Here is a 15605-nt window from a genome sequence, read left to right on the forward strand (position 1 = left end):
TCCCTAAACAAAAATCACTGGTACAGATATAACTTGCACTGTAGTAATGCCTAAGTGTACCTCGCTTCCTACAATGCAGGTTAAATCTGGTATCAAATTTTCAGGGTTTAACAGTAGTTTATGTAAAATTACATCATATGTATTAAGTAAATGTTTTCTTTGGCATTTACAAATTTTTTTTAAGTAATAAGTTGTACTGTAGACTAATAGACCCTTTTCATTTTTTAAAGGAATATCATAATGAATCTTGTATCAAGAGCCTGGAGGTCTAATACATTAGGGGATTCATCATTTTATTTCTGTCAGAATTTTCTATCTTTCTCCCCAGTCTGCTTTTTTAGTCAGTCTTATTTCTTAAAGGCTTTGAGCTATTCTTAACCCTTGGGGAAAGTTAGACTATAATAGGAAAGAAGAGGGAGGATAAAAATATAGAGTAATAGTCTAGTCACTTGGTATTTTGGGAAATTATTAAGGCCATCTCCTTCCTTTGTATGATTTTTGTAAGGGCACATTCTTCTTCCTTATCTCTTAGTGGAGAGGAATGTGTGACTGGAGGAGCCCATCAAAAGATTGAAAGAAAATGTATGTACAGGAATAAAAACATGGGAAGAACCTAGTGTACAGGAAATCTGTTTACTAATCTACAGCTCCTTCCTTTGGGGATCCAAGGTCTGTGCCACATTGCATCTCCATGGGACGGTGTGCGACAGGAGCCTTAGGTTTCAGAGTCAGCTTTGTGAATTTCTGTTTCTTATCTCCAGAGTTTTTATGATGAAGTACACACTGCCTTTTCTTGCGTACTTGGTTTGAAATATGAAGCTCACATCTGTGATTTTCCATAGTTTTAAAACACACATTCTTCATGTTCCTGGCCACTTTTATTTCAGCCACTTCAGTTTGGGGTTCATTGGGAATATGGAAACAGTTTTCCATTCACTTGCTCTTTAAGGGGAGAAATGGCAGCTTATTAGGGGGAAAAAAGGTGTAGAGGTAGAGCAGCCTGCACTGGTGTGGCATTTTATGAGCAAGATGGGATCCGAAAGCAGGGGTGATGCATAGGAATGGTGCATACTTCATGTGTGTAAGGGAGGTCAGAAGAGGGGACCAAGTGCTTTCCACTTCTCAGAGTAACGTAATCCTCCACAGTCTTCCAGTTAGGTATAATGCTTTTGTTTGGAGGCAATAAACATTAGAAAGGAAATTTATGCCAACTTTTCAATCTCCACTATTAGTGTGGCATCATTTGGAGCACTTCACTCACACTCATTGTGAGCTCTTTTGGGTGTTCTAAGAACTATTTCTCTTCATTTCTGCCCCTGCTTGACTTTCATGGAAATAACTAACCTACAACAATAAACAAAACTCAGGTTTACCTCCACCCACCAGTGCTCTCTTCCAGAGCAGAGTACTGAAAGAATCGGACCTTGAGAAGGAGGAGAAAGGATAGGGCAGCTAACACTGCTATCATCATGGAAGAGCACTCTTAAGTGCCTAAGTCTGGTCTAGGAAGATTAGACTGGATTAGTGCTGGACTCTCAAAGGTCATTTCAGACATGACTTCAGCCACAGAATAGCAGGCCTTTGTTCCTTTGTTAATGAAGTGTAATAGAAGTCGAGTAACATTCTCCTTATAGCAAGGAGGGGAACCTATGTAAAGCTATAATTCCCTTTAGGGCCCAACCTTGGAAATTCAATTACCGGGCAGAACTGCGAAAAAGCTCAAATCTCCCATCAGTATGAATTTCTAAAGACTTTATGACTGCAATATTTGATTTCAGATTGGAGTATCCTCCTTGGAGAATGTTCACTACAGACAATCAGCAAAAAGCTCAAGGATGTGTGCCGGATGTGTGGAATCTCTGCCGCAGACTCTCCTTCTATCCTTAGTGCCTGCCTGGTTGCCATGGAGCCCCAGGGGTCCTTTGTAGTGATGCCAGGTAAATTTCTTCTTGTCATTGTCATTAATGACATATCACATCAATTCAGTCCACTCAAACTTAAGTCCACAGACAAGTATAGAATTGTCATCATTGTATTTATATAAGGGAAAATTGTATTTGGGGCTTAAAGATGGAAAACATTCGATCCCTTCCATGGGGAGTGGTTTGTGATTTTATCATGTTTGTTGACCATAGCTCAGGGGAGAGACTAAGTTCTGAATATCATTGAGATCTCATAGAGTCTTGGCTAATGACTGTTACCTGACCCCAGTTTGTTGTTAGTATATGAAGATCACCCTCCAAAGAACTACTAAAGTAGACACCAGCATGATGCATATTTGAATATCCTTTTGAAGGCATGCATTTGGCAGAATCTCACAGCAGCCTCGAAGGGATATTTCTATAGTCTCTCTGATACGGTTGAAGAATGGGAAGGCAAACAAGGATAAAGCATTTAGCACAGTACACAGTAAGCTCTCAGTAGATGTAGGTGTCATTTGTGGATGGCCAAAACATGTGGCCACAGAATTTCTTAAGAATCTGGCTGGTTTTTGAAAACCAGCAACTAAGCGATTTTATACTTTTATAACCTATGTTTACCATCCAGATATTTCTTGAATCAAATGGGGGACCTTCCCCACTTATTCCTTATAAAAGTCAACAGTATTGTGGTGTGAGAATGGGGTTATTTGTCATCAATCCAGTGAGAGACAGATGTCCTCATTAGACTATAGGTCACCTCTGTTGCCTCTACCACTTGGGCAGTTACATAACTTCTTTGTGCGTTTGTCCTCATCTATAAATGGGGATCATAGTTCCTACCTTCAGATGCTGTGATGATCAAATGCGATGACTTGAATGAAGAGTTTAGCACAAATGCTGGCATGTAGTAAGCATTCAGTAAGTGTTATAACATATATTGATTTTATGGTACTATCTCTATAGGATTGTTAACCATTTAGAACAGTGCTTTATAAATTGTGAACAACCAGAGGAGGAAAGAAAGTAGGGGGTTTATTTTTAGAAATACTTCTTACGTAAGTAATTAAAACATTTAGTGGACTTGATCCAATTTTATCTTAACCTTTTCAGTGTGAAATGAAACTTGGGTTATTATAGATAGCTATGTGCTCTTGAGTCAGTTTCTTTGAAGATATTTAAACAATTGGACTCAATTTTGAATGTGTATTTATCATGGCATTTTCATCAGACTCATACCACTCCAGATCAGGCCCTCTGAAAACCTCATTTCTGGGGTTGTTCATTGATTGATATAATTCTTTGTATTTTTTTCTTTAAAGATGCTGTCACAATGGGCTCTGTTTTTGGCCGAAGTACTGCACTGAACATGCAGTCATCACAGCTCAACACCCCTCAAGATGCTTCCTGTACACACATCTTGGTGTTCCCAACATCATCAACCATCCAGGTGGCTCCAGCCAACTACCCCAATGAAGATGGGTTTAGCCCCAACAATGGTGAGTAGAAGACCTGTATGGATAGTGCTCACCTTCGTGCAGGGCAGAGCCGGAGTATGGAATCATTGGGCTGCCGCATGGCTTTTCTGAGGTGTTGTAATAAACAACCCAGGAACTATAAAGAGGGGATAGAAGGTTTGAGCATCTTTTTGGTCTTAAAGCTTTGATTTATCTGCACAATTAACAAGACCAAATAAATATTTTTCTCTTTTGGGCAATTAACTTTCTTCCGTTTTTCATTAAAGGCAAAAAATAATATCTGCGTGGCAGTATTCTGTACTTCGGTGCCACTCTTTCAATAAATATTTGATGATGTGATTTGAAATGTATGAAGTACTAAGCAATATGAAGAGAACACCTTCCTTTAGCTAGTTGATGGCAATCTAATTTGCTATAGAGAAACCCTTATTTGATTATTGTTAATGGAAATTTTTGAATATCCGTTAAGGCATTTGTTTAAAAAAATGATTATTTATAAACTGTAAAACATTCAACACTATGCATCCATTTGCATTGTTTTTGAATAAATTATAACACCTACCAGTGTTTATTTATGGTAAATGAGATGGGGAAAAGGATACCAAATTTTATATCTAGTATGATTGCAATAGAATAACAAATACATGAGAAAATAAAAGAATCATAGAAAAAAATGGTCATGGTGATTGGGTTCTGGGTGATGGTTTTCACTTTTTATACTTTTCTTTACAAATTTTCTGCTGTGAGTGATATCAGGAATCATTGAACCAGAGGCAGAGGTACAGTGAACCGAGTCGTGCCATGTATCCAGCCTGGCAAAAAGAGATCCATCTCAAAGAAAAAAGAAAACAATGTGCTTTGATTTGCTTTTGAAATAGGTCTCCATTTTCAGGGCAAGTTCACACCCATTAACATGCATTCATTCAGCCTCTGGTGTTTTAGATGCTAATTGGATGCATAGATGGAGTCTACTTTGTTTTTGAATGGTGTCAACTTTAATGATTAAATTGTTGCTTTAGCTCTTTTACCATGCTTTTATGTGCCTTTGGAGGCTATGCAGAGTGTAGGTTTTTATGTTATATTCTTTATTGCATTCTGTTAATACTTTACGTAAGGAGATCATTGGAGAGAGTACAAAATGAAAGAATAATTTGTAATAGCTTACACTTAGTAGGTCCTCACGGAATCTAAGTTATTTACAGTGTGTGTCCATAATAGCCATATGCTAACAAAACATGACATAGGTTAAGTTGGATTATTATGATATTGATATAGACTATCTTTTTAATTTTTGTGCTTTTTTCCCCCCTCTTCCCTCTAGATGATATGTTTGTTGACCTTCCATTCCCAGATGATATGGATAATGATATTGGCATATTAATGACTGGGAACCTCCATTCCTCTCCCAACTCCTCCCCAGTACCCTCCCCAGGCTCTCCTTCTGGAATTGGTGTGGGCTCTCACTTCCAGCATAGTCGGGTAAGGATGATTTGGAGTACGTTGTTTAAGACAACCATAGCCTTCGGGAAGATAATCCACTTGACATCTGATCATCTTGTTCCTACTTGCACAGTTCTTGATGGTCTGGGTCCTTGGTACAAGAGAAATAAGTGTGGGAAACGGACTGTAGTTCCATTTTGAATAGAAGGCAGGAATTTGAAATAAATGTGTTGTTATTTCTGATGAGTATGTTTTATCAGAAGAATAGTCCTATTACAGATGCAAGGGTTTTTATGCATTGTTTTCTTAGCAAAAATTAGTTCTAGTTGCTTGCTGCTTCCCAGTTTTTTTTTAATGTTTTTATTTTTTGCCAAAATAGTGGCTTTTAAGAGATTAGTACAACAACCATACTTATTCAACATGCAGAGTAACTGTGCTGATTGAAGAACACGTTGTTGGTGATGGCTTGTTCTGAAAGGAGCCTGCCATGCTCTTTGCGTGTCCTGGCTTAGTCATTTTGCAGCTGCCTTCTTTTCCAGCTGACCTGCAGGAATGGAAAGAGCCGCCAGGAGATTGATTTTACAGATGTGTCCAGGTTAACGCCAGAGTATTAAGGAAAAAACCAGAGCTTACAACTGGTTTCATCTTTAAATATCTCAGGGATATTGGAGGTGGATGAACAACAGAAGATTTAAGAGTTAGAGGGTTCTGCCACAGCTTGTGGTAACTTTGCTTCAGTTATATGATTCCTGCTGCATCACTGTATTGTACTGCTTATTTAAAATGTTATGAGATTGGGAAGTTAAGACTTTGAAAAATAGCTATGTCTGGTATCTTAGACTGAACAAGCATAAGCAACCTGCTCACACTCATTTATTTAGACACAAAGATGGACATAAAGGACTTCAGTTTTCATCGGGAGGACTTTATTCCCAGCACTGAATTTATTAGACGATGGAGAGAAAAAAGGTTTATAGCTTAGATTAGTCACAGAGCAGGTGAGACCAGAGGAGGGCATCTCAGACTGTTCTATGTTATACCTGCCCCTATTACCCTCTTCTGGAAGAAAGGGGTTTTAAAGGTCTTTGTTTCCTTTGCAGTACTTACCAGTTAATGATAATTTGTTCATGGGAAATGGTTGTGATAGGAACAAAAAACACAAATGTTACATTGTCTGTTTTTTTAAAGTTGGGTTTAATTTGAATTCTGGAGGCAAGTAGCATAGCAGCTAAGAATGCATGCCCCACAGTCTGTTAAAGACAACTCTGAATTGCAGCTCTGGGCCTACTGGCTTTGTGACCTTGGAAAAGCAAACTTCACCTCTCTTAGCCTGAGTTACCTTATCTGTGAAATGGAATAATAGCAACTACCCCCCAGTACCTGTTTTTGTAATTCAGTTTATGCATTAACAAAGAATTGGTCATTGAAGTGTAATGTTAGTTGTGTAAGAAACAGGTATGCTGTATTTCTCCCTTTTTTTTGGAGCCTTAAGCACTAAAGTCTTTAATTCAATGTCATGATTTAGACAGTGCTGTTCTGAAGCTAGCCAGGTGGGCTTTTTCAATCCTGAGCACCTGCAGCCAGGTGACCTCCAAGAGGCTTTCAGCATTTCCTTTTTCTGAATCATTAAACATTCTTTGATATCCAGTTAAGACATCACAGCAGGGAAAAGAATGCGTTCAAAGTGGCAGTAAATTTTTTATTTTTTTAACCAGCTCAGAATTGATACAGTTTAATGTAGTAGCTGCAGATTATTTTTTCCTTCTAAACAGAAGGCTTTTTTTTTTTTTTCCGAGACGGAGTCTCGCTCTATTGCTCAAGCTAGAGTGCAGTGGCGTGATCTTGGCTCACTGCAACCTCCGCCTCCTGGATTCAAGGGATTCTCCTGCCTCAGCCTCCTGAGTAGCTGGGATTACAGGCGTGCGCTACCGTGCCTGGCTAATTTTTGTATTTTTAGTAGAGTTGAGGTTTCACCATGTTCACAGGCAGGTCTCGAAATTCTGACCTCAAGTGATCTGTCTGCCTCAGCCTCCCAAAGTGCTGGGATTACAGGTGTGAGCCACCGCACCCAGCGTACACAGAGACTTTTAAAAGCAAATGGATTACTTATTGCTTGCGTGAAACGTACATTTTCAGTTGTTGAAGCTAGCTAAAAGAATTAAAGATAAGAAAAGTGTCAGTTGCAGCAAAACATAGCCTCTTCCAGGAGACTCTTATTAAGGGGAATGCTGCAAATGAAAACACGGCTTCTCTGTGAGCAGATCTTGCACTACTGGCAGCTCAGGAACTTTTGTGCTGTGCACATACTGGTGTCACATTGTCCTGATCAGGCTGGTGCACTTGTGTGTCTTTGGCTGGTTGCTGGTGAAAGACCACCTGCGTGTGGTAGAGCCTTCTGCTGTCAGAAATTGTAATCTTTCCATTTTAGTTTGTTACCTCATAATGCCATGAAATAGATCTTACATCCCATAGAAAAGAAACCCAAGCAAATAAATCTGTACTTACTTGACTGAGGCTGTCAGTTTTGCTGGTATCTTCTCTGTGTGCAGCAAAGACGATGCTGGCCCTGCTTACCTTTCTCAATCACCTGTTGTCTTCTGTGAGATGCTGCCACAAAGGGGATCACTCACTGCAGTGTGCAGAGTGAACTGACAAAAGTTCATCTTTCAAGCTTTAATGCTGATCATGCTTTTGGGATTTTTGTTTTTCAGAGCCAGGGTGAGCGTCTTCTTTCTAGAGAAGCACCAGAGGAGCTAAAGCAGCAGCCTCTGGCGCTTGGGTATTTTGTATCAACTGCCAAAGCTGAGAATCTTCCCCAGTGGTTTTGGTCATCGTGTCCCCAGGCTCAAAACCAGTGCCCTCTCTTCTTAAAGGTTGGTTTGGTGTCATATTAGAAGTTTGCAAGGAATGAGTGATTTATGCTTAAATTTAATTTTGGTTAGAAATTTCAGTTTTAGGCACCATAATCTTATTCTGTTCCTTTTTTCTCTTGTATCTACTTACACTCTGAGGAAATTTTAATTACAGTTGTAGGTGGAGAGTAGAATTTAGGAGGACCCAAAACCTTATCACAAAGAAATGAATCACAGTAGCCCAAGGAGGAAACAGTGGGGCCCAGAGGGTAAATCTAGGATGGATGCATGGGGTTCAATGTAATGGTCTTTCTCCAGGTCTATATTGCATCACTATCAGTAAAGTTAAGCCTGTGTCGAAGGTATAATAACCAGCCATCCTCTTCCTCCCCTGCCAGGGACTCTTCGCATTCTTCATTAGAGAAGAGTAAGAGTCAGCTAAAAACATTGCACATTTACACTTGCTCCTTCCTTTATATTTCTTGGAACCTTTTAATCCCAATTTTAAGGGTTCAAAACAAAAAATCCCCTACTTGCAGTTTGTGTTAAAAACAATATCTAGAATGAAATCTGTCTCTCGCCCACAGATTGGCAAAAATACAAAGATTTGGCAACATACTGTGTTGGCCAGATGTGGGGAGCAGGCCCTGGTGTTGGTGGGATTGCTGAATGATACAGCCCTACACACTTCCCTTTTAGGGCAGCAATCCCACCTCTAAGGAATAGCCCAAAGGTTCTTTGCCAAAACAGAATATGACATATGTCCAAGACTAGAAAGAACCTAAGCATTATCAGTGAGGGACTGATTGAATCAACTGTGGTGCATCCAGACAGTGAAATATTAATCATCTACAACAAAATGGAGACTATTTCTATGTAATCATTCTGTGGAGTAGAGATTACCATGGAGTAATCTGTGAGATACGCATATTCACACACATACACACATAGCTGCTTATATTTTCAAAAAGAAACGATGGAAATTAAATCAAAAACTTAGACAGTGAAGCAATGTTCTTTTCCTAATGACTTTAATATACTATTATAAAATCAAAGAAAGTTTATAAAAATGCATGTTTATTTTTAATTAGAATTATCAATATGAGCATAGATTTATTTTTCCTCTCTAGAAAAGTATACACACTTTTTTAGCTCTGTCTGCTGAAAAGGCTTAGCAGCAATAAACACCTCTGTTGCCACATTTGTGGTTCATACACACCGTTGTCACTTAAAGGACTATGGGTCTTTGAAGAGATGACTGATTCCAGGTATGAAGCAGGAAATATTCACAATGAACCTGAGGCATCTTATCACACCTAAAAGGAAGAAAGTTACCAAAGATTATTATGGTCCATCAGGGCCTCAGGAGCCATTTTAGAGGGCAGCTCTGTTGTCCAGGGATAGGACGGGACAGTGTGATCATTTAAAAAAACGATGACAGTAATAGAATGAAACAAATCCTTGGTTCATAATTGTGTTGGAAAACAAACAAAAAATCAGTCATCATTTGTAACTGCTAGAGCATCAGCTCAGTCTGAAAATACAAAAATAAAGAGAAAGAAGCATTTATATATTGCCTCTTCTTTACATATAAAGTAATACCAAAACCATTAGGTGAAAAGTTGATGAGGAACTTTATGATGGGTGTAGTGTGCTGGTACCACCTGAACCCAGTGATGAATCATGTTACTTCAAGTGGGACAGTAGACATTTCGTGCCTTTAATCGTTTGTCACATACAGATCATGTTGGCTCATGATTTTAGTAAACCAAATATAAAAAGACATTTTTGAGATAATAAGGGAGCATTATCTTCCTCATTATCCTACAGATGGTGTGATAATATTAAGGAATCATTGTTAACTTTTGTGTGATAATTACTGTTATGTTTAAAGGTCCTTATGTGAGGTATCTACTGACTTTTTACAAGCAAAATAATACAATGTTTGTTTTTTTGTGGGGAGGGTTTTTTGGGGGTTGGTTTGTTTGTTTCTTTTTTTTTGGAGACAGAGTCTTGCTCTGTTGCCCAGGGTGGAGCACAGTGGTGCGATCACAGCTCACTGCGTCCTCATCCTCCCAGGCTCAAGCAATCTTCCAGCTTCAGCCTTCTGAGTAGCTGGGACTACAAGGCACACACCACCATGCCCAGCTATTTTTTTTTTAATGTTTTACAGAGATGGTAATATTTGTGTTTAATTCAGAAAAAGAAAATGAAAACAGAAAAGTGGTGAATACTGATAATTGTTGCATCTTGGCAATATCAATTCATGGGACCTTATTATGTATTACAGTATTTTTGTGTGTGCTAGACTATTTCCATCGAAGAAACAAAATGTAGTAGACAAAAAAAAAAAAGCCCAAAAAGTTTGCTTTTTTTTTTTTTTTCCAACTCTAGGATAAGTTATTTGGGATTACCCTGGGGGTTACTGAGCAGGTTAAAGTTTATAGACTCATAGAAACCCTGACTTCTAAGGACTTTTGGGAGCGTCTGCTTCTGGCAGACATGGCCTCCCTCACTTCTGCACTGTGATTGTCTAGACCAGAGAGGTAACTCTCTTTGTTTTTTCACCAGGCTTCGCTGCATCACCACATTTCAGTAGCACAGACAGACGAACTTCTGCCTGCCAGGAATTCTCAGCGGGTTCCACACCCTCTTGACTCCAAAACCACGTCTGATGTTTTAAGGTAGATACCAACCTAGGCATCAGAGCAGTGCAATTTGAAACGATATTCCTTTACTGTTGTCTTTCCAAGGTGTTTTGATCTAAGTGTGCTATTCATAGAAAAGAAGCTGCCGTTTGTGCAGTGAAACAGTATCTGATGAGTCAGTGAGAGCTGCAGTCCCTCATAGCTGCATGGGACAGGCAGTGTAACACATTGGATTCAGTTAGGCATCGATAGGCATTTATAGTTGCCTTTGCTTCCCGTTCAGAGCAGGCACTTCATGGTGATGAAGAGAGGTCAGATCTCGGGGTGGATAGTTAGAAGACAGTGTCTGGAACTTTTAAAGCACCTCACATTGAAAACGCTTTTTATGCTTCCTGAGATAGATTATGTGTTTTTGTTTGTTTGTTTGTTTGAGATGGAGTCTCGCTCTGTCACCCAGGCTGGAGTGCAGAGGCGTGGTCTCGGCTCACAGCAAACTCCGCCTCCCGGGTTCACGCCATTCTCCTGCCTCAGCTTCCCAAGTAGCTGGGACTACAGGCACCCACCACCACGCCCAGCTAATTGTTTGTATTTTTAGTAGAAACGGGGTTTCACCGTGTTAGCCAGGATGATCTCGATCTCCTGACCTCGTGATCTGCCTGCCTCAGCCTCCTGAAGTGCTGGGATTACAGGCGTGAGCCACCGATTACGTGTTTTTCTAAAAAAAATGGACTAGAACATAAATGACGTAGTTGGGAAATGCATCCCAGAAGTGTGTATTAATCAAGCCACAGGCATTCTTCATCTACCTTGAGAAAATATACAGGCCTTTTCTAATGTTTTCTAACTCTTAAATGGTTAGGAAATGATAGGAAACTATACATTATAGATTAATGTATAATTATAGTTATGGATAAAAATAAAGAACCTGATCAACATAAATTTGGCTTACAGGCCCCCTAGAGCAGGGGTCCCCAACCCCCGTCCATACCTTGTTAGGAACCAGGCCCCACAGCATGCGGTAAGTAGCAGGCGAGCGAGCATTACAGCCTATGCTCCGCCTCCTGTCAGGCAACGACATTAGATTCTCATAGGGGCACAAACCCTATTGTGAACCGCACATTCAAGGGATCTAGGTTGTGTACTCTTTATGAGACTCCTAATGATTTAAGGTGGAACAGTTTCATCCTGAAACCATCCCCCACCATGTGGAAAAATTGTCTTCCACGAAATCGGTCCCTGATGCCAAAAAAAGTTGGAGACTGCTGCTCTAGAGGATCACTGTCCAATAGAAATATAATGTGAACCTCAAATCTAATTAAAATTTTTCTATTAGCCACATTAAAATAGTAAAAAGAAACCGAAGTTGATTTTAGTAATATATTTTATTTAACTCGATATATTCAAAATGTTATTTCAACATGTAACAATATAAAAATATTCCTGAAATATTTTACATACTTTTCTTTTTTTCTTTTTCTTTTTTTTGGAGGCCGAGTCCTGCTCTGTCACCCAGGCTAGAGTGCAGTGGCATGATCTCACTGCAACCTCCGCCTACAGGTTCAAGCAATTCTCCTGCCTCAGCCTCCCAAGTACCTGGGATTACAGGCATGCACCATGATGCCTGACTAATTTTTGTATTTTTAATAGAGGTGGGGTTTCACCATGTTGGCCACCTGGTCTTGAACTCCTGACCTCAGGTGATCCACCCACCTCGGCCTCCCAAAGTTGCTGGGATTCCAGGCGTGAGCCACTGCACCTGGCCCCTAAGTGTTTGGGCTCTAGTGCCTACTTCACCTGCATTCCACGCAAATTCCTACTGGCCTCACTGGCAGAGCTCAGTGGCCGTGTGTGGCTGGTGGCTGCTGTACTGGATAGTCCATGTCTAGAAGGAAGGAGGAACGTGAGACAAAGGACGAGGGAAAGAGCCTGGGGCAAGTTAAAGGATGCCATTGAGACCTCCTTCCTGCTAAGATCTGGAATGTGTTAGAATCTGAGAACCAGCCTTCCCTTCCGAGGCTCACGCCCCTCCTCTGTGTGTTCTCTTTGGTAGGTTTGTTTTGGAGCAGTACAACGCTCTCTCCTGGCTCACGTGCAATCCGGCCACCCAGGACCGTACTTCCTGCCTTCCCGTCCACTTTGTGGTGCTCACTCAGTTGTACAATGCCATCATGAATATACTTTAATTGGAAAAGCACTTGTTCTCTCTGGCTCAGTTCCTTCTCCCTGCAACCTCAGTCCAAGGAACCTGCTACACTCTGCAAATAACCCACATCCTTTTCTTCAGACCACTCTCCACAGTCCTGCACTGTGATTCCTTCTCAGCAGGCACATGTCAATTCTGCAGTGTTCATTACCAGAGTGACTCCTTGACACTTCTCTCATGGACCTGGAAACTTCCATAAGTGGTGACTTTCAGCCAGTGCGGTGGTGTGTGCAGCCCCCAACCACTGGTCCCCAGGAAGTGGTGGTGGTTGGTGGCTTTTCAGCGGGAAACAGAAGAGACAGTGTCCTTTTGCACAAGAGTCTGTGTTTTCAGCCTCTGTATACAATTGAGGGCAGTCTAGCCCTTTGGATGAAATCCTCTAGTTACTGGTGTATGGCCTGTGGGTTACCTGAACTCCATAATCTGGGACTTTTTAAAAATAAGAACCAGCTCAAGTACATGGTTTCACACTGGGGTTTCTGTCTCCCTAGTGCTCCCATCCAGATTGGCATGAGTGCTTTGGTTGACTTCAAACCTGTGTGTCGATGCAGAAGGTCTGGAGACAGCTTCATTTTGTTTATTTATTTTAATTTGTTTTGTCATATGGTTTTTGTGACTTTATTTTTTTAATTCACAAGGACCAGGTACAGTAGCTGAAACCCAATTCAGATCCACCATAGGATTCTTTGACTACATACCTCTGTCCTAGAAGCCGGAAAAGGAGTAAAAACACATTGGGGAGATCATGCCTAAAAGTAATATATTCAAAACCACCCAGCAGTAGGTTTTGTTAACAACAAACCGGGTTTTAAAAGTTCTGCCATGTTAAGTGGCCAGCATTTCATGAAGGATAACATTTTTATACAGAAGGCAGTCAAGCTCAACTCAGAGCCATGGAGGCAAGTACCTTAATTAGTTTTATATAATCACAACGGAAATATATTTTCTAGTGAATTCTTATCGAAAGCCAGGTCTCTCCTCTCATTAGATCAAAAGGGACTTACGTACATACAACAATTGAAAGTGTTTGCTCATGAAATCAGTTATAAATATGGTGAATTTTTTCTGGACCATAGGAATATTATTTCAAAGAAATATTACAACTTAACCATTAAATTAGTACTTGAAGTTGAGCCTTCGTGGTGGGACTTTTTAAAAAAAATGCATTTTTAAAGCATTAATGGCTAATCGAAGTATTTTATGACTCCTCATTCCTGGCCCAGAGGGTTGTCTTTGAAACCCTGTTTCTAACCCTTGTGTTGTGTGTTTCTGTCTGAGGGCAGTGGGTGTGTACTGGCCTCCCGGGAGCCACTGTGACCAGGCCTTTGAGCTCTTGTCATCTGTGGAGAGAATCATGCAAATTTTAAAAGTTCTTCCAAGAGACTTCCATGTCCTGGTTATTAACAAAAAAGGAAAAATGTAATAATTGATATGATTTTGTAAAAGTATTTTTCTTGAAATAATCTAAAGTTTAAAACATTATATTAAAAAAAAAGTTGTGTGGTGGGAATGTGAAAGCAGAGAAATAACTTGTAAATGGATAATTTTGTTCTCTGTACCACCAATTGAGGGGGGGTTGACTTTCGCAATGTATAGGGTAAAAAATCTGATATATCAAACCATTTGTATCTAATGTGTACAGTGTAAAATTGACTTTAAAAATATTGCAGTGCTATTTTTTCTTAATCAGAAAGGAAAATTCTCAAGGCCTTTTGAAGAGCATAAGAAGATGAAGATTGTAAACTTGTATAAAATTATCTTGGTGAGAAGACAAATTGTAAAGTAGATATTTGTAATCTTTTACCACTTTGGGGTTGCTTTTTTCCCGGAATTCATCAGAACTTTGAATTTTTTTTTAAATGGGCTGTTTTTAATGCAGGGGCTTTTCTTCCCTAGAAACCCAATTCTAAGCAGAAAAAGAAAAAAACACACAAAAAATAAAAAACCCCTACAAAAAAACTTAAAAAAAAAATGGCAGCAAAGGGTAGTTTTCATCTGGTGTCTTTTATTTAAGTTTTTTAAGTTAAGAAAAGCTGGTGACATATTTATACGTTTTTGTGCAAAAATAAATGAATGGCAATAGATTTTAAAAAATCTTATTATGTACTTCTGTGTGAAAAAGTCTGTATAATATTTCCCTTAAATATGCATTATTTTACTTGTGAGTTTTTTACTGAATTAATCTGAAATGTACAAGCCCTGGATTTGCTACAGAGTGAGAAGTTATTTTATTTTTTTTTATTTTTAATTTTGGAAATTCTGCAGAAATCAGAACTCTTACCATGGTTTGAACAAAAAAAGGGGAAATGGGGAGGGGAGAAGGGTGGGATTGTCCAGCATGCTTGTATGTATATTTCAGAACCTTTTTTAAATGTAAAAGCTGTACATTTCTGGGAAGTTCTGAATTTCTTTTGTTTCCTTTTTTCCTTCAAGCATTTTGCAGTGAGCTTCTTTTATATATAGCAAACAATTTGAAAGAATACAAAAATATGTGAAGTTCATTTAAAAAAATAACTACAGTATAGCGCTGGTACAGTACACTAAAAGACTTTGATAAAAAGAAACAATAATAAAAGGCCTCCATTTTAAATGTCATTCATATATACCTTGTGGATGAGAGCTATATACTTTTACACACTTTTTTAGAGGAATAAATTATTGAATTACTGAAACTTTGAGTGGCTTTTTTCCCTTCCTCTCCTGCCTTTGTATAAAATTATCTACACCTGTTCGAGAGGTGTGTATATATGGATTGAATAGCCCTAGATTAGTAGCCAGGCTCTACCTTCCAGTCAGTGAGATGGATGTAGAATTTTACCGCCCTGATCACACCTAACAGCTGTTCTGAAATGGTATTCTCATACTCCAGGGCACAGGTACACTCCCCGATCAGTTTTTAGATGCTAACACACACAACACAGAATCAACTGTTGTGAGTCGATGAGCTCTAATGGTGTCTCTCAGCTGTGAGATTGTGGTCAATTCTAGCACAAATGACAAGTCTGTATTTTATATTCCACCGCCTTTCTCTTCACAGTCTCAGCCAGTTTCTTTTTGATGTCTCT

The 15605-nt window shown here is 39.4% G+C and overlaps 1 protein-coding gene across 3 annotated transcripts in view; it reads left to right on the forward strand.

Annotated features, from left to right (window-relative positions):
* Positions 1–15212, forward strand: part of MED13L (mediator complex subunit 13L) — a 324575-nt gene extending 309363 nt beyond the window's left edge. For all 3 annotated transcript variants that reach the window (XM_032168588.1, XM_058424877.1, XM_058424878.1), the window contains 6 exons: positions 1779–1937; positions 3242–3418; positions 4719–4876; positions 7549–7710; positions 10261–10373; positions 12388–15212. In XM_032168588.1, the coding sequence (XP_032024479.1) occupies positions 1779–1937; positions 3242–3418; positions 4719–4876; positions 7549–7710; positions 10261–10373; positions 12388–12520 (902 nt within the window). In that variant the 3' untranslated portion in view covers positions 12521–15212. The remainder of the gene's footprint in view (positions 1–1778; positions 1938–3241; positions 3419–4718; positions 4877–7548; positions 7711–10260; positions 10374–12387) is intronic.
* The last annotated feature ends 393 nt before the right edge of the window (positions 15213–15605 follow it).

Source organism: Hylobates moloch, unplaced genomic scaffold, assembly GCF_009828535.3.
Source record: "Hylobates moloch isolate HMO894 unplaced genomic scaffold, HMol_V3 SCAFFOLD_12, whole genome shotgun sequence".
NCBI lineage: Eukaryota > Metazoa > Chordata > Mammalia > Primates > Hylobatidae > Hylobates > Hylobates moloch.